A 20,096-nucleotide genomic window follows, 5' to 3' on the forward strand; every position below is an offset into this window, starting at 1 on the left:
GTTTTAGAGGAAACAAAAATTCTTCATTCGTTAATTTGTTCGTTCGTTAATTCATTAGTTGTCAAAAACCTCATTTTACATCTTCATTCACTCGACAGCCATCACTGACAAACCAACCCACATGGACTCACACCTCTCCTGAATGCATTGGTTATTATCTGAGAAAGTATTTGATACAGTACACCGATTTAGTTTGTTCGGAATTATATATTATTGTTAATTTAAATAATGTAAATAAATTTCAAGTTTGTCAAAAACATACATTTCAGGAGAGAAGTATTGGACCAAAACATACCTTTCATGGACCTGTGAAGCACAGAATGGCGATAACAGCAATAGAAACCTCAACACTTCTGCTTACAACATATCACACAATCACCAGTACCACACGTGTTGTTGACGTGCTCCAACATGCTCTGCATTCTACAAAATGCCCCACTGCTTTCTCGTGCTCCCCCTCTAGGCCTCCTTGCGTTTGGGTGTCCACGCCCCACACCCCCCTTCTAACTCTGGAGTGTCCCATTTCTAAAGACATCATAAGCTGTTCTCAGTGAAAAGCACAGCTCAGATTTCTCAGCAGAATCAGTCCATTTATTGGGGATCATCCATTACAACCTGTGCCATAGTGTTTCCTGCACTGAGAACACACACTAATATTTATTCATTTAGGTGAAATTTCCTCTAAAGCAACATTCAATGTTAAGTTCCTTACAGTTATTCACCCATTTCTACAGCTGGGTAATTTTAGGACAAGCACCTTGCTCAAGGGTACTATAGCTGGAGGTGGAAATTGAACCTGCAACCTTTGGCAGGAGCTCTAACCGCTACACAACCAGCTGCCTCCAGATCCATTGATTATCCCACTAACTTGTGTCCACCCCACTCTCAACCTTTTTGCTTAGCTCGAATCTGACCTGGTTATATTGTGCATCATGTCAGCATCACTCTTGAATCAATTTCGCTCTTGCTAATTACAGCTTCCAAGAAGCATCCAAATTCATCTGGCAAAATTCTCAGCACGACTCACCCTTGAATCTCGGACCTTTCAGTTATGGACAACTGAACCGTAATTTTCCACCTGAAACGTGAAAAAACGGGTCAGCTGGCCAAAGGACATGCTAAATCTTTAAATCTGCCTGTCCCTATGGAGCCCTGTATCGCTGCTATCTGAGACATACCCTCTTCTTCCCTGCTTCAGAACTTTATCCATAAATGAACCAGTCACCTTGATTTCTATCCATTCTTCCTACAGAGGAGCCACCACTATCCAAGACCCCCCCAAGAGCATTATAACGCAACTTGGGTGATGGAACTCCAGCGCTTTCAACTTTTGCTCTTACTCCAATCCCAGCCATTCAAAATGCTGTAATGTCCACAGAAACCAAAACATCACTAATCTCTCCTGAATCCGCCCGTCTTCATCAATCATTGTCCATCCATCTCACTTTGCATTCCATCACGTTGGGGGGCTCAACAACCTCGCTTGACGGCAGCTGCGAGCCCTCCAGAGGACTCCGAGACCCAGACTGTATACCAAGCCCCTTGCCATACATACACCCACGGTCCAATATTTCCAACACCTGAAATTATACAAATTTGTTTGAAACTGATTCCGTACCACTGAATAACTTCTCAGCCATTCAAATTACCCACAGTTTAATGACAATAACTAGGCACATCTACAAAGCAACATCACAGTATTGAAACATAACTTTCTGAAATAAATAATTTAATGAATGTATCAAAAGATGAGACATTAATCATCTTATATCACCTACACTTACCAAACCCTTAGCCACCCTTCTGAAGAACATGTGACAGATCCATGAATAATGTTAAACACAGTTACGTTTAGTGTCACATTTTATTTATTCTTCCATTATCAATATGTGCCTGTACTAATACAAGGTTACAGTGGCCAAGGGCCCATGGAAAGACAGGGTGTGAGACAGGGTCCAGTCTAGATGGGAGACCAATCCATCACAGTGCAATCACACTCACTCTCGCTCACATATTGAGGGGAAATTTAGTTACCAGTTCTTCTGAGCTGCATATCTTTGAAAAATGGGAAGAAACCCACTTGAACACAGGGAGCACATGCAAAATCCAGACAGACTAAACCAAATTCACATTCATGGCCAAACCGACAGCCTGGGCACATGTTCTACCCATTGTGCCACCATGATGTCCTACTTGTAGTTATTTGTTAAACTCAGTACTTTACCTGTAGAGACCAGATGAACAGAGCCCAGGATCAACAGCACCACTGCAGGTACCTTCATGATGATGATGCTGGAAACTATGTCTCTGCTGGTTCTTCTCCTGAACATCGTCACATTCACTCATCCCTGATTCTCACACAAGACAGCAGAGTGTGAGACCAGCAAAGTGATTTACTGTGAGCTTTGAAGAGCTTGGAAAACTTAGATTCACTTCATCGGTAAGAAAGAAATATGTCAGTAATGATGACAGACCTGTTTGTTGTGGGAGGAGTTTCAGAACTGGTTATACTCTGTAGAGGCACAGAGAGATAAGGGCTGTGGTTTTTTTACTGCTACAACATAGAAAGATGGTTTTCCACACGCATCATGCGACTTGACAACACAGGCAGCAATACCACAACCTAATGAAGCGAGAGAAACTCAAACATATAACACAAGCCAACACATGCCTTTTTTCTGTGCTAATTCTGTAACTTTGAAAAATTATGTAAAATGTATGATTGAATAGCTTCTTGAAATGATCACTGTGGGAAATAAGGATAATATTTGTGCAGGATGTTGGGTAATGCATATGCATCCACAACATCAGAAGAAGTTAATATTAATTAAATATTCATTGGTATAAATAGTATTTAGTGGTCATTCAGAATTTCTGCAATTATGTATGGTCATGCTTCATGGAAGGAAACTTAATAATTACATAATTTGAAAGGAATATACATTCCGACACATGATATTCCAGATACATAAATCTGACAGACAACAGACGAATCCCATGCTGACAGAGGATGATGCCCATCTGCCGTGACGATCGAGACATTTCATGCCGAGTCGGGGATCCTAGATGCCGTTTACCAACATTATAATTACTTGTTAAACAGTGGCTTACAAACTGTTATTTTCTAGAATGCCCAGGAGGGGTGGGCTACCACTGGCCCGCGGACCCCCAGAGGTTTTTTCTCCCTCAACCTTCAGTTGGGAGTTTTTGTTCCTTTCGCCGGTGGCCAGTAGGTATACTTATAGCTCTATAATAAGTTCTTCATTATGGTAGCCATTAGTTGACCGTCTTCTTTGTTTGTATTTGTTTTTCTTGCCTTATGTCTGTGTTAAAGCGCTCTGTGTCACTGCGTGAGAAGAGCGCTCTATAAAAAATAAAAATCAGCAAGCAAAATCATTCTAGACCCTTCACATCCAGGCCACTTCCTCTTCGAACCTTTGCCATCTGGCCGGCGCTACAGAGCACTGAGCACCAGGACAGCCAGGAACAAGAAAAGTTTCTTTCCTCAGGCCATCTACCTCATGAACAGCTAAATGCCCCCTAGGGAGTAAACTGGTTCAATAAACAACGCAATTTATATTTATATCTATTTATCACATCATATCTCTTACCTACATTCCCTTGCATTTTAGAATCTAGAATCTAGAATCAGTCTAGAATGATTTTGCTAGCCCTTTTACTGACTCTGGACGAGTGCAGTTCTTGGAGAGCTGGGTGGGGGTGTGCCGATGATTCTTCTAGCAGTCCGAACTATCTGCTGTAATCTTCTGACGTCTGATTTCATAACTGAGACAAACCAGACAGTTATAGAAGTGCAGAGGACAGACTCCATAACTGCAGAGTAGAATTGCATCAGTAGCTCTATATTATCTATCTATATATTATACTATCATATAATGTATTACATTCAATAATTTTTAATATACAATACATTATACAATACAATACAATATATTGTAATACATGTAATCCATTATACAATACTATACAATACAATATACAATACAATACATACAATAATTTTTTTATATATTACATACAATAATAATAATAATAATAATAACCACATTGACTACCTGAATAGACTTGATCGCTACCAATGGACTCACTCTTTTCAACACAAAGGACACAAGTGGAGGACAGAACTTTCTGGAGGAACTCTGTACATGTGGTCAACAAGAGTTGCCGTTGACTCAACAGGACTGAACAAATAGAGCACCAGGACTAGCAGATGGAATACTGGTTACAGCTGCTGTTTCTTAACTTAAAGGACGTGGGTTCACATCCCAACCTCTTACTGTGGCTCCACTGAGTAACATATTTACTCTTAAATTGTACAGTGACATCACCCAGCTATTTAAATGGGTGAATAGGGTAAATGTAAGTGAGTAAACAGTGTAAGCTGTTGTGGTAAAAGTCCCACCAATAGAGTGATTCCCTGAAGAGAACCAGAGACTGTATGACATTCAGAGACATGTTGAGTCTCCACTAGTCCTCACTGACACGTCGGACAGTTAGTCCAAAACCATCTTTATTACTCGTAGTCTTTGTTCATGTGAAAATCCAGTCAATTACAAAAGTGTCACCACTCAGAGCCACTCAGCTCATGTTACGCCCTTGTCTCCCCTAGACGGCCGGGGTGGAAACAAATGCCAGTAGTATTTTATAGTTGTTAAAAACAAAATTGCGATCAAATAACTTATCAACGTTTTCATGGTCTGAAGTATGAAAACTCTGTGATATTTGTGCACCATGAGAACAACTGTAATGATCAAGAATCAGTGTGTAGAAATGCGGTAAAGGAAACATTACTGAACATTTGAACACTGATCTATGATCGTGTGGTCAAATAAAGAATAATCTTACCTGGAAAGATTGTCTTTCTTACTGGTTTTCAAACGTCTTCTGTTATACGCATAACTAATTCGGTCACAAAATACTTTCACTTTTGGTTATGATAAAGACTACCTGAACAGGTGTGTGTTTGTAAATCGTGCTGCATAGTCGAGTCTGTAATTATTCTGACCTCTAGTGGTCCAACCTTATGTTGACTTGTTTGCAAACTTCACAGAAAAGCTCATCTCCTTCCAGCCAGTGGGTTCAGCCACAGTCCTTCTTCTCACCCCCCTTCTACACACAAACACACAGTTCCTAACCCAGTTTGCTTGGCACTGACACTTCCTTTGGTTCAGTCCTTTGATCATCTCCTCAGTAGATACAGGGTACTACAGCAGGAGGTGGGATTCAAACCTGCAACTTGTGGGTCTGTATTCAGCCCTTCTTAACACTACACCAGCAGCTGTTCTATCCTGAGTTATATGCTTAATCCTGATACACGGAGGCATTTTCTGTCTGGATTTTCCTCATGTATTATATTTTTACATGTGAAGTAACTATGTGCAAAGTGTACAAATAGTTCAGGCCTGTTCACGTTGTTGTTTGACAATGAAAATGCTCCCTGGCCTTTTATATTTTCAGAAGAAGCTCAGGAACAGTTTCTGTAGGAACAGGAACATAGTACAAAACACTGGTGACCTCACTGGGAACAGAAACTCTACTGTGCTGGAGTGACTTCAGCGACATAGATAGATAGATAGATCCCACAAGGGAAATTATTATGTTACAGCAGCAGAATACAGGTCTTAAAATACTTGCAATATAAAAAATATAAAACAAGTGGAAAAATACAAGATGAAAATATATACAATTCTATATACAGTTGGAGGAATAGTAAATAAGTGTATTTAAATACCCCTCTGTGAAACGCCACCTTACCGTGGTGGAAGGGTTTGAGTGCCTGAATGAGTCCAGGAGCTATGTTGTCTGGGGCTATATGCCCCTGGTAGGGTCTCCCATGGCAAACAGGTCCTGGATGACAGACGAGACAAAGTGCGGTTCAAAAACCCCTTATGAAGAAAATAAAAACAAGGCTCTCGTTTACCCCTCCTGGTATGGGGTCACCGGGGCCCCACCCTGGAGCCAGGCCTGGGGGCGGGGCTCGCATGCGAGCGCCTGGCGGCTAGGTCTATGCCCACGGGGCCTGGCCGGGCTCAACCCGAAGCCATGACGTGGAGCTGCTCTTCGGTGGGCTCACCACCTGCCGGAGAGACCGTAAGGGGCATTGTGATTTGGGTGGTGGTCGGGGCCGAGTGCCCGGCCGACCCAAACCTTGGGCGCCAACTCTGGTTTTTGGGACTTGGAATGTCACCTCGCTGGCGGGGAAGGAGCCTGAGCTGGTGCGGGAAGTTGAGAGATACCGTCTAGATATAGTTGGGCTCACTTCCACTCACAGCTTGGGTTCTGGAACCACTCTTCTCGACCAAGGGTGGACTCTCCACTATTCTGGCGTTGCCCAGGGTGAGAGGCGGCGGGCGGGTGTGGGCTTATTAAGAGCCCCCCAGTTTAGCCACTATGTGTTGGAGTCTACCCCGGTGAATGAGAGGGTCATCTCCCTGCGCTTTCGGGTCAGGGAATGGTCTCTCACTGTCGTTTGTGCTTATGCGCCTAGTGGCAGTGTAGAGTACCCGGCCTTCTTGGAGTCCCTGGAGGGTGTGCTGGAAAGCGCTCCCACTGGGGACTCTGTCGTTCTACTGGGGGACTTTAACGCCCACGTGGGTAGTGACAGTGACACCTGGAGGGGCGTGATTGGGAGGAACGGCCTCCCTAATCTGAACCCGAGCGGTGAGTTGTTATTGGATTTCTGTGCTAGTCACGATTTATCCATAACGAACACCATGTTCATGCATAAGGGTGTCCACCAGTGCACTTGGCACCAGCACACCTTAAGTCGGAGGTCGATGATCGACTTTGTAGTCGTTTCTTCTGACCGTCGGCCATATGTCTTGGACACTCGGGTGAAGAAAGGGGCTGAGCTGTCAACTGATCACCACCTGGTGGTGAGTTGGATTCGATGGCGGGGGAAAAAGCTGGACAGACCTGGCAGGCCCAAACGCATAGTGAGGGTCTGTTGGGAACGTTTGGCGGAGGCCCCTGTCAGAGAGGTCTTCAACTCCCACCTCCGACAGAGCTTCAACCAGGTCCCGAGGGAGGTGGGGGACATCGAGTCTGAATGGACTATGTTCCACGCCTCCATTGTCGGGGTGGCGGTTCAGAGCTGCGGCCATAAGGCCTCCGGCTCCTGTCACGACGGCAATCCCCGAACACGGTGGTGGACACCGGAGGTAAGGGATGCCGTCAAGCTGAAGAAGGAGTTCTATCGGGCCTGGCTGGCTCATGGGAATCCTGAAGCAGCTGACGGGTACCGACAGGCCAAACGGAGCGCGGCTCTGGCAGTCGCCACGGCAAAAACTCGGGCTTGGGAGGAGTTCAGTGAGGTTATGGAGGAAGACTTTCGGTTGGCCTCAAAGAAATTCTGGCAAACCGTCCGGCGACTCAGAGGGGGGAAGCAGTGTTCCACAAATACTGTTTACAGTGGAAGTGGTGCGCTGCTGACCTCAGCTGAGGATGTCCTCGGGCGGTGGAAGGAGTACTTTGAGGATCTCCTCAATCCCTCCGACACGCCTTCCGTAGAGGAAGCTGAGGCTGGGGACTCGGAGGGGGGACTCGTACATTACCCTGGCTGAAGTTGCTGAGGTAGTCAAAAAACTCCTCGGTGGCAAGGCTCCGGGGGTGGATGAGATCCGCCCCGAGTTTCTCAAGTCTCTGGATGTTGTGGGGCTGTCTTGGCTGACGCCTCTGCAGCATCGCATGGAGTTCGGGAACGGTGCCTCTGGACTGGCAGACCGGGGTGGTGGTCCCTCTTTTTAAGAAGGGGGACCGGAGATTGTGTTCCAACTACAGGGGGATCACACTCCTTAGCCTCCCTGGGAAAGTCTATGCCAGGGTACTGGAAAGGAGAATCCGACCGATAGTCGAACCTCGGATTCAGGAGGAGCAATGCGGTTTTCCCCCTGGCCGTGGAACACTGGACCAGCTCTATACCCTCACTAGGGTGCTGGAGGGTTCGTGGGAGTTTGCCCAACCAGTCCATATGTGTTTTGTGGACCTGGAGAAGGCATTTGACCGTGTCCCTCGTGGCATCCTGTGGGAGGTACTTCGGGATTATGGGGTTCGGGGCTCGCTGCTACGGGCTGTTCGTTCCCTGTATGACCAGAGCAGGAGCTTGGTTCGCATTGCTGGCAGTAAGTCAGATCTGTTCCCAGTGTATGTTGGACTCCGCCAGGGCTGCCCTTTGTCACCGATTCTGTTCATTATCTTCATGGACAGAATTTCTAGGCGCAGCCAGGGAACGGAGGGTGTCTGATTTGGTGGATGCAGGATCTCGTCTCTGCTTTTTGAGGACAATGTGGTTCTGTTGGCTTCATCAAGTCAAGACTTGCAGCGTGCACTGGGGAGGTTTGCAGCCGAGTGCGAAGCGGCGGGGATGAGCATCAGCACCTCCAAATCCAAGGCCATGGTTCTCAGTCGGAAAAAGGTGGATTGCCCCCTCCGGGTTAGGGGGGAGTTGCTCCCTCAAGTGGAGGAGTTTAAGTATCTCGGGGTCTTGTTCACGAGTGAGGGAAAAATGGAGAGGCAGGTTGACAGACGGATCGGTGCGGCGTCCACAGTAATGCGGTCATTGTACCGGTCTGTTGTGGTGAAGAGGGAGCTGAGTCGTAAGGCGAAGCTCTCAATTTACCGGTCGATCTACGTTCCTACCCTCACCTATGGTCATGAACTCTGGATCATGACCGAAAGAATGAGATCGCGGATACAAGCGGCAGAAATGAGTTTCCTCCGCAGAGTGGCTGGGCGCACCCTTAGGGATAGGGTGAGGAGCTCAGTCACCCGGGAGGAGCTCGGAGTAGAGCCGCTGCTCCTCCGCATCGAGAGGAGCCAGTTGAGGTGGCTCGGGCATCTGTTCCGGATGCCTCCTGGACGCCTCCCCTGGGGAGGTGTTCCAGGCTTGTCCCACTGGGAGGAGACCTCGGGGCAGACCCAGGACACGTTGGAGAGACTATGTCTCCCGGCTGGCCTGGGAACGCCTTGGGGTTTCCCCAGAGGAACTGGAGGAGGTGTGTGGGGAGAGGGAAGTCTGGAGGACTCTGCTCGGACTGCTGCCCCCGCGACCCGGCCCCGGATAAAAGCAGAGGAAGATGGATGGATGGATGTATTTAAATAAATAAATCAAAACAGTATGTAGTGCAAGTAGTGTAACAGTATATAGTGCAAGTTATGCAGAATGGTAATATAATCATTATGAAGTAGTAACAAAATGAACTAACAATAGTGTTGAATAGTTCATCTGTCACACAGAGGTGAGCCGTTGAACAGTGTTATTGTGAACGGTAGGAATGATTTCCTGAACCGTTTTTTATGACAGCGGAGCTAAATGATTCTATTAGAGAATAAGCTTCGCTGTCTCTGCAGTGTGCTGTGAAGTGGGTGGGATGGAGTGTCCATGATGGAGAGCAGTTTGTTCAGTGACCTCCTATTCCTCACCGACTCAAACGTCTCCATGTTCTGTCCAATGATGCTGCCAGCCTTACTGTGGTGTCCGAAAAGGAAGGTACACCGTTCTTTGGAGGTTTCCCTGAAACAAAGCACTGGAACACTTGAAGTGTGCAAACAAAGAGTTTATTAAGAACAGTAGCTCGCGTCACAAACTCACTTCACACCGCGGAACCTCATCTGCGTTCACGCAAAAAAGCCCCCGTTATATATAGTGCCCCCAATAACGGTTCCCGCTTCTTTTAGGAACTAACCAATAACAATTATCCTTTGTCAACTTACAGCCTACAGGCCGGCAGGAACCTTTCTTTTACAAAACTCTCAAGGATTCGTTCTTGGTGTAAAACACCACACTTACAGATGAGTTTGTTCACCCTGCCTGCATCTCTGGCATTGATGCTGCTCCCCCAGCAGACCACGGCAAAGTAGATGGCGCTCGCAACAACAGACTGGTAGAAGATCTCCAGCATCTTGCTGCACACATTGAAAGATCTGAGCTTCTTCAGAAAATAGAGTCTGCTCATTCCCTTCTTCTACACAGCATCAGTGTGGTCCCTCCAGTCCAGACTGCTGTTCAAGTGGACACCAAAGTACTTGTAGTTCTGAACAGTCTCAACCTCCTCCCCCAGGATCTTTATGGGTCTGACTGCAGTTCTTGTCTTCCTGAAGTCGACGACCACCTTCTTGGTCTTCTTGACATTTAGGAGCAGATGATTCCTGCTGCACCACTCCACAAATTTATCCACCAGGTGCCTATACTCCAACTCCTGTCCATCTCTAATACACCCCACCACTGCAGAGTCATCAGAGAACTTCTGCAAATGGCATGATTCAGTATCATACTGAAAATCAGAGGTGTACAGAGTGAACAGGAATGGTGACAGAACAGTTCCCTGTGGCGCTCCTGTGTTGCTAACCAAAACATCAGACAGGAAGCTCCCCAGCCGTACAAACTGAGGCCTGTCTGACAGATAGTCAGAGATCCAGGAGACCGTAGATGCACCGACACCCATCCCCAGCAACTTCTCACTCAACAAAAGAGGTTTGATGGTATTAAAGGTACTGGAGAAGTCAAAAAACATGATCCTCACAGTGCTGCCACTACCATCCAAGTGTGAATGAGCTCCATGCAGCAGATAAGCAACGGCATCATCCACACCCACGAGGCCGATAGGCAAACTGAAGAGGGTCCAGACTAGATTTAACCTGTGGTCTCAGCTGCATCAGCACCAGTCTCTCCAGTACCTTCATAACATGTGATGTTAGGGCAACTGGTCTGAAGTCACTGGGGTGAGATGGGATGGCTATCTTCGGCACCGGTACTAAACAAGATGTCTTCCATAGCACTGGAGAAGTGACATTAAGGAGAGAACAGCTGAGGACTGGGGCAGTTTTACTGTGTTTTTACCTTCTAATGTGTTCATGTCACTTTGTCCAGACATATGGACAGAAAGCTTGTTATAAGCATTTGTAAATTCTTTCATTCTGATCAGTATGAATGGAGTCCAGGGAGGGGTTCAGTGCAGCAGTGAACTCGGTGGTTCTACACTGTTCTCCATTTTCTGTTCCACATATTTATGTGTAGTTTGGTAACAATGGAGTAGAGTATTGGGTAAGGAGGGCATTAGGTCACAGCTTTATTTTTCTTTCTGCACAATAAACAATGTGTGATCAGGGGTGGCCAATGATGTACTGGTCAGAACTGCTCCCTTTCTGGTTCAAGTCTCACATACTGTTGCAGTATGACAGAGCAAGGTGTTTCCCCCTAAAATTGCTCCAGTGAAATTACCCACCTGTCCAAATTGCTCAATAATTTCAGGCAGATTAACATGGTCAGTTATTCTGGAGAAAAACGTAAACGGTTACACACGATTTCTCTTTTTATTTGCTGAACAACACGAGAGAAGAGAGCGCACAACACACAGAGAAACCTGGCGCACCAAGAATCTGCAGATACATACAGGTACATAATAGAGCTCAGAAGGAAAGCGTAACAGTGTATAGCAGGTGTGGTCATGCAGCAGTTCTGTGGATTTCCAAAGAGTCAAACAAATCTTCCAGAGTTAATTTAAGTCGTCCCACAGGTCGAGCACTAACGTCTGAAGGAAAAGGAAGGAAGAGAACGGAGTGTGTCCACACTGCACCGTACAGTATGTCCTCTGAAGAGACGAGAACCACAGCCCAACACCTGTAACACCAGTCAACCAGTCAGTGTTGCAGGTGGAGCTCAGGAGTTCATCAGCAGTGTCATATTTGCCTTGGTTCAGCGAAGATCACCTCCCACTGTTTCCACTCCTCTTTGGTAGAGATCCATGCAGCTGTTGCTCACGTGAACCTCCCACAGCTGTGTTCCCGTGTCTTGATCGGGGGGTGAAGCAGCAGGACACTAGACGCAAGTACTTCACAATCCAGAAGCTGTTTCTTTTAGAAATTTCATTACCTGGACTTTTAAAATGATGATGAAAATCTCATCATCAACCTTCAGCACTGCTGTGAGACATCACACTACTGACGATGATGTGAATGGGGTGTCCTTCATGTCCCACACTTCTTCACACTCAGACTGGACATTCCCAGGTGAGACATCACACAGCTGATCTGGTGCTGTAACGAAGTCAAACCCAAGATGGATCTGGGACCATGGTATGAAGACATCCAGGCCTTCTGGCTGTAAAAGTTTGTCCTACCATACAGGTGTACAGTGTCCCAGTGTAAGTGTCAGTGTACAGAGTCCTGTCATGCAGTGGGACACCGAGTCATTCCGTCTGCCCTGCAGTGTATCGCACAGCTGGTCGGTCATTCTGGCGACCTGAAAAACAAATGGTACTGAATTAAGGTGTACAGCGATATTGATGTATCATGAAATATGAAAAACTTCAGTGGTCTTATGTTAGTAAGAATGTCTTTACTGAATTGATCCAAGGGGGCAACAAATCTTTACCAATGTGTCTTCTTCTCCTGCAGACGACAACGGCTGTGATGATGAGTGCAGTGAGAACCAGGACAGCGATGAGAACTGCACTGATGAGCACAGGGTCTGCAGGAGCTTCTGGTTCTGGAACAAAGAGCACAGACACACATGGTTCATATAGATCATAAATCATATACAGTACATGCGTACAGGTGTCTTACCCCAGTTGACGTCCAGCTTGTTGTCCACACTCAGGTGCGACACAGTACAGGTGTAGCGGTGTCTCTCTCTCAGCTCCTCCTCACTGACACTCAGACTCCTTCTCAGCTGGTAGGTCCCGTCTCCGTTGGGCAGCACCTCTCCTCCCGTGAGCTCCCGGTCTGGGACGGGCCGGTCATCCCTCAGCAGGGTCACGTTGACGCGTCGGGGGTAGAAGCCGGTGGCCACACAGCTCACCTGTGTCCTTCCGCTGTGTGGCTCTGTCTTCTGTATGACCCTCAGTCTGGGACGCTCTGTGGGGTCAGAAAGAGGACTTCCTGCTCAAGAGCTGTCACTGATGAATGATGAGGAATTCATGTCCCATATTCAACATAACTCATTTCACTGTCATCATAGTACTGTACCTTTCCTCAGCAGTATGTTCTTGTCCTCCTGCAGGTATCTCCTAAGTGTCCTCACACACAGAGGTGTGAAGATATTTAAGTAAATCTGTTTTATGATGTCACTTCTTACTTTGCTCCAAACAAACTCTGGCACAAGGGTTTTCTGTGTATGACTGAGGGCATCATATTGATACTGATCCTCTCCATCATAGGCATTTATAACAAAAAAATCTACTCAGTGTATCATCCTCCAGGTCACAGGCTGCAAATCTCTGATAAACATGAACTCCTGTAGAAACCAGACAAACACAGACAGGAAGTTATGATGTTCACATCACACATCCAGGGCAGGACACCAGTCCGTTGCAAGGCATCCCAAGCAGGACTCGAACCCTTGACCTGCCAGAGAGTAGGCCTCAGCCAAACCTGCTGCGCCCCGGCACCCCTCTACTAGACATAATCAATGTGTCTTTTATTTATCTAATACAAACTATATATATATAAGGTCTGATAACTGTTCAGTTTAGGTTATGAATTCACATTCAACACCAATAATATGTTTCCTGAAGGACCTCAGAAGAACTTCAGATGAACAGTTTGCTCACCTTGAGTTTGATTGGAGTGCTTCATCATAGTAAATAATGAGTTTTGCAGGCTAGTGTAAAGGTCTGCAATCACATAATCTCTGAGATCAGTTTCCTGTATGGAGTCATTTACCCTCCAGTGTCTCCGAGAAACAATCTTCTTTATGCCACTATCATAATATTCCACAGGAACATCATTGACCAACAGTACCACAGTGAACTCTGGGAACTGTGTCTCTCCAGATATATATGTGCCCTCCAGTGAGAGAGAGTGGGAGTCTGTTTTAGGAAAGACAGCATCTTATTAATATTTCAGATAATTTTATCTCAAACAATTTACATATTGAAGTAAACATCCAAAAAAAATTCAAATTTTTATCAATACTTTAATTGCAATCATCATAATTCCACAAGAACACAAAAAATGCATTCTACATGTAAATACTGAAATGAAATTTTATTGTAACAATATTATCACAAAGGGGGCGCAGTGGTGCAGTGGGTTGGACCGGGTCCTGCTCTCCAGTGGGTCTGGGGTTCGAGTCCCGCTTGGGGTGCCTTGCGATGGACTGGCGTCCTGTCCTGGGTGTGTCCCCTCCCCCTCCGGCCTTACGCCCTGTGTTGCCGGGTAGGCTCCGGTTCCCCGCGACCCCGTATAGGACAAGCGGTTCTGAAAATGTGTGTGTGTGTATTATCACATGTAATTTATGTCCTTCTGCTATATCTGTGGAATCATGGTTGTATACAGACTTTTTTGACAAACTCAGATACTGATGCTGAAGTGTGTTTGTTAGTGAATACACTCAGTACCACTATATGTAGTCATATCAGTGTAGTAAAACTCAGTACTTTACCCATAGTGACCAGGTGAACAGAGCCCAGGATCAACAGCACCACTGCAGGTACCTTCATGATGATGATGATGCTGGAAACCGTGTCTCTGCTGCTCATTTTGTCCTAAAGCACATAAAACAGTGAGAGCAAAGGGAACAGCTGTAGGGTTTGTGTAGCTTGAAGACAATTCGTTGGTTGTTAGTGAAACAAACCAGGTAAATTAGTCTGAACTAGTACTACCACACAAGGGGGTGCGGTGGTGCAGTGGGTTGGACCACAGTCCTGTTCTTCAATGGGTCTGGGGTTCGAGTCCCACTTGGGGTGCCTTGCGACGGACTGGCGTCCCGTCCTGGGTGTGTCCCCTCCCCCTCCGGCCTTATGCCCTGAGTTGCCGGGTTGGGCTCCATGACCCTGTATGGGACAAGCGGTTCTGAATAAAAGGTAAATCAGTGTAAGTCACTTTGGAGAAAAGTGTCAGTTAAAGAAATAAATGTAAATCCTGAGTGAATTTCCATGGTCAGTAATGGTGTCTCATACAGGGGTCTTTCACTGTGATCTATGCATTCATATAGAATGTTTCACTGCCCTCTACATTTTTATGTTTATATACTGTAAAACTACATTGTATATAGTCTCTGAAAATTCATACAATTTTAATAATCAATTTACATGAACAGGGTCGTGGTGAACTGAAAGTATTGGGTTCAAGGTTGGAGGTACACTGTGGACAGGACACAAGTCCATCACAGGGTAGCACACACACCCATTCATACAGTAAGAGCAATTTAAATTCACCAATTCACCTGAACTGTAAGTCTGTGTGAGGAAACCAGAGCACTAGGAGGAAGCCCATGTAGACACAAGAAAAAACATACAAATTCCACACAGACTGAGCAGAGATCGAAGCCACTTCCTCCGTCCCTGGAACAACACCTTCACTTCAGGTTATACATTTATTTGACACGTTTCTCTAAAGAAACATGCAATTATTCACCCATTTATACAGCAGGATAATTTTACATCAGCAATTCAGGGTAAGTACCTTGCTAAAGGACACCACAGCTGGAGGTGGGATTCAAACTTGCAAGTTTCTAAAGGTACCAGCTGTCTTCTGGAAAACACTGAATAAGTTTTAAATGAGACAGAACTGTAACCGTTATCTTACAGCCACTTTGCATTGGCTGGGAATAGAACCCAGGTCTCATATATGGTAAACAGCAGTTTGTATTCACCCAATTAGCGAGCACATTTCACCAAAGCAGCTTACAACATTAAGGTTATTTAGCCATTTTTACTGGAGGGTAACCGTGTTTCTCAAGGGTACTAAAACCAAAGGCAGGGACTAAACCTGCACACTTTGGTTTCAGAGGCAGTAGCTCTAACCACTACACCACCAGTTGTAGATTCCCCACTACATCCCCAATTTCTGGTTATGAGCAGAAACTCTACCTGCACAGGTGTGTGTTGAGTCTCTACACAGGTCACTACTGCATATTCAGGAAGTGTTTGTTATACATCAAAGAAGTGCTTCATTCACTTTATGGAGAGCAGTTTTTGGGTGTTTCAATGTGAATGTGAGGAAGAATAGAATTATTAAAAAGTGTAATTCAATAACTCTAGTCCAATAGCTTAAGTTTTTTATATTGTACATGTGTGTTGTTTGTTACATAGAAAAGGCACACAGGAATTAATATACTATCATATAATATACTACCCTAATAATAATAACCACTTTGACTGCATGAATAGACTCAATCACTACCAGTGGACTCCCTCCTCTCAACACAAAGGACACAAGTGGAGGACAGAACTTTCTGGAGGAACTCTGTACATGTGGTCAACAAGAGTTGCCGTTGACTCAACAGGACTGAACAACAAATACAGCACCAGGACTAGCAGATGGAATACTGGTTACAGCTGCTGTTTCTTAACTTAAAGGACGTGGGTTCACATCCCAACCTCTTACTGTGGCTCCACTGAGTAACATATTTACTCTTAAATTGTACAGTGACATCACCCAGCTGTTTAAATGGGTAAATAGGGTAAATGTAAGTGAGTAAACAGTGTAAGCTGTTGTGGTAAAAGTCCCACCAATAGAGTGATTCCCTGAAGAGAACCAGAGACTGTATGACATTCAGAGACATGTTGAGTCTCCACTAGTCCTTACTGACACGTTGGACTGTTAGTCCAAAACCATCTTTATTACTCATAGTCTTTGTTCATGTGAAAATCCAGTCAATTACAGAAGTGACTCTGATTAATACAAATGACGATGACTGTGAAGGTGTGTGTGCTGCTGAGGACCCGAGACTCCACCTTCAGAGCAGGTGACAAGACTACGAATGGCGAAGGTCAAACTGTCCCGGGCCATCGAAGAGGCAAAGATCCCACAGGGCAAGAGAATCAACAGTCACTTTGAGAACTGTGGCGACACGAGGTGCATGTGGAAGGGCATCCAGGCCATCACCAACTACAGGACAACACCACCTGCCTGTGACAGTGATGCCTCCCTTCCACATGCTCTGAATGACTGCTACGCTCGGTTTGAGGCGCAGAATGACGTGGCGGCGAGGAAGACCACCCCTCCTCCCAACAACCAGGTGCCGTGTCTTACCACGGCTGATGTGAGAAAAACTCTATGCCGAGTCAACCAATGGAAGGCTGCTGGACCAGACAACATTTCTGGCAGAGTGCTCAGAGGATGTGCAAACCAACTGGCAGATGTTCTCATTCAAATCTTCAACATCTCCCTGAGCAGGACTGTTGTTCCAATGTGCTTCAAGGCCACCACTGTTGTGCCCGTGTCGAAGAAGTCTTTAGCGTCCTGTCTCAACGATTACCGTCCCGTCGCACTCACATCCATCGTCACGAAGTGCTTCGAAAGGCTCGTCATGAGGCACATCAAGACTCTGCTGCCCCCCTCACTGGACTCCCTGCAGTTCGTGTATCGTCCCAAATGCTCGACAGCCGACGCCATCGTCACCACCCTCCATCTGGCCCTCACACATCTGGACACATAAGAAACGTACGTTCGAATGCTGTTCATAGACTTCAGTTCGGCGTCCAATACAATCATCCCTCAGCACCTGATTGGAAAGCTGAACCTGCTGGGCCTGAACACCTCCCTCTGCAACTGGGTCCTAGACTTCCTGACTGGGAGACCTCAATCAGTCCAGATCGGGGCCACTATCTCCAACACCACCACGCTGAGCACTGGGGCCCCCAGGGCTGCGTGCTCAGTCCACTGCGGAAGGGCCTCTTTTGGCTGTGACCCCACAGGTTCGTGGCAGATCCTCCATCCTGGAATACGTAACACACACCCTTTCGCACTTACAAAATACCATAACTGCTATTTCTGGTGAATCTAAAAAAATGAAGCTAAAACAAAGGCAACTGGACTTGCATGAGTTTTCTTGAAAACGTTTCACCACTCATCCAAGTGGCTTCTTCAGTTCTAAAACACTGGTGGGAGTTTTGGTTTTAAACGAGAGAGCTAGTTCTTCAGGTCAGAACTCAGCAGTCCACCTACATCTGAAGGACAAGGGACATTCTTTTGAGGATAACAACGTACATATTTTGGCCAGAGGAGACAGATGGTTTAAAAGAGGAGTGAAGGAAGCCATCTATGTAAAACTGGAAAACTCCTCTCTGAACAGGGGAAGTGGACCGAGACACAATTATTTATCAACCATATATAATACAGTTTTAGCGTCTATCCCCAAAAAGTTTCCCACCCATTTACACCTTGGGTCTGGTGGTTCTGGCCATTAATGGGTAGTTAAGTACTGCTAATTGTAGAAAAACAGGACACCGCCCAGGTTAATTTCAATAACATCCTCTAATTGGCAGGTGATTATTGGGTTGTTAAGAGACCCCAGTCACGTGAGTCTCAAATGGGCTCCACCCATAGATGTTCCAAGTTTAAAACTTGGAAATTTGGTAAGAAAACAATAAAATTGGAAGTACAAACCTTTAAGAACTACATCAAAATTATGTTTATTTTAACGTTACCGATATAGGTTCTGACATTGTAGTAATTGCCACAATACTGTAGCTAAAACACCAGGAAACGTGACAAAATCATCGAGGAAAACAACAGCGCATGCCCGTAGCGCGTGGAGATGAAACCACGTGATTCGAAGCGTCATTGTAATTGGGTAATAATTAATGAGAGCGCTGAGCGAGAGCACTGACTAGAAGGTTCAAAAGTAAATGAGCACAGAGTTTTATCCTTGTACGTATATTGATACATGGACGAAAAATTGTTTTGTTCTTATCGCTGACTACAGGGATATTTTTACACAAAATGATACATTTCTGCTGAGACATCGTACAAAAATTGTATAGGCAGTCATTTCGGTCCGCACCCCCTCACCCCCCCCCCGTGACGTCACTGTTCTTCGCTTTGCCACCGTCTTAGTAGTTCATGAAATATTGTAACTATCACCTGAATATCCGCACAAAAGAACTCGCACTTTGCATCTCATTTTGCTACATATGTCACTTTGTTGGCCCCAAGTTGCTACCAACTCCAATGATGAAGAAACAGTTTGTAGAAATGAGGTGAAGGAAACATTACTGAACATTTAACACTGATGTTTGATCGTGTGGTCAAATAAGAAACAGTGATCTTACCTGGAAAAGCTCTTTTTCTTATTGTTATTCAAACATCTTCCGATATACGCGCAATTGTTCCCTCACAAAATTCTTTCACTTTCGGTTCCGATAAACGGTGCCGCGTAGTCAAATACAGCACTATACTGGCCTCTAGCGGTCAGTGTGTAACATGGCGCAGTCCAGATTATTAATAATAATAATAATAATAATAATAATAATAATAATAATAATAATAATACGAAGAAGAAGAAGAAGAAGAAGAATCAATTCAAACACCTCAAAACATCTCATTACAATCTGTGATATACTGTACTATAGTTAATGTACATGTCCTTTTAATGGTCTGAAGTGTGTTTCAGTGAGATGTGGAGGAAAAACACAGAACATGTTGTTCTCTTTTTATTACATCTGTTTCACCACCCAAATTACTGGCTCACAAAGATTCTTAAAGATTTAAAAATTCCAGCGGTGTGTAAATGGGGTCCAATAATTAAATATTTTGGACTTTGCTAGACGTCATTTGTCCCTTTCGAATGTTCTCTCCTTTTGCAGCTTTTTGACATCACATTTCATCAGATCTTTTTCTATCCTATATGAATCAGGCTTGAGAGAGAAAAATTGACACCTGTGCCGTCTTTATGTTATTTCTTTAGTGTGTAAGATTAAGAAATGTGCAATCATAAAGTCAGGCAGGCAGCACTGTTTAAAATAATCTTCAGCAACTTGAAGTAACCAGGAAAAATCAAGTCGGTGAAGTAGAGATTATTGCGGCACCATGTCATCTTTAGAGGAAGTTATGTGTTATGTGAGCAAAGGCTAAAATCAGTGTAAAGCACTAGAGAAACACGACCTGCCAGTAGTCATATCACACATTTCATTTCATTTCATTTTCAGAACCACTTGTCCCATACAGGGTCGCGGGGAACCGGAGCCTACCCGGTAACACAGGGCGTAAGGCCGGAGAGGGAAGGGACACACCCAGGACGGGACACCAGTCCGCCACAAGGCACCCCAAGCGGGACTCGAACCCCAGACCCACCGGAGAGCAGGACTGTGGTCCAACCCACTGCGCCACCGCACCCCCTTAGTCATATCACT

The 20,096-nt window shown here is 45.4% G+C and overlaps 1 protein-coding gene and 1 pseudogene across 4 annotated transcripts in view; both read right to left on the reverse strand.

Moving 5' to 3' along the window:
• LOC108934006 (class I histocompatibility antigen, F10 alpha chain-like) overlaps positions 1-20,096 on the reverse strand; it is a 35,373-nt gene that overhangs the window by 2,510 nt on the left and 12,767 nt on the right. The window contains exons 1-3 of one of the 4 annotated variants that reach the window (XM_029259996.1): positions 4,867-4,919; positions 2,475-2,512; positions 2,225-2,348 (exon numbers count right to left, since the gene is read on the reverse strand). In XM_029259996.1, coding sequence (XP_029115829.1) covers positions 2,225-2,330 — 106 coding nt within the window. In that variant the 5' untranslated portion in view covers positions 2,331-2,348; positions 2,475-2,512; positions 4,867-4,919. Of the gene's footprint in view, positions 1-295; positions 338-2,224; positions 2,349-2,474; positions 2,713-4,866; positions 4,920-14,479; positions 14,505-20,096 lie in introns of those variants that run through there. The other 3 variants (XM_029259998.1, XM_029259997.1, XM_029259999.1) reach the window with 3 other exon arrangements.
• On the reverse strand, positions 11,367-19,107 carry LOC114912558 (BOLA class I histocompatibility antigen, alpha chain BL3-6-like; annotated as a pseudogene).

The sequence above is a fragment of the Scleropages formosus genome, chromosome 18 (genome assembly GCF_900964775.1).
Source record: "Scleropages formosus chromosome 18, fSclFor1.1, whole genome shotgun sequence".
In the NCBI taxonomy this organism is placed as follows: domain Eukaryota; kingdom Metazoa; phylum Chordata; class Actinopteri; order Osteoglossiformes; family Osteoglossidae; genus Scleropages; species Scleropages formosus.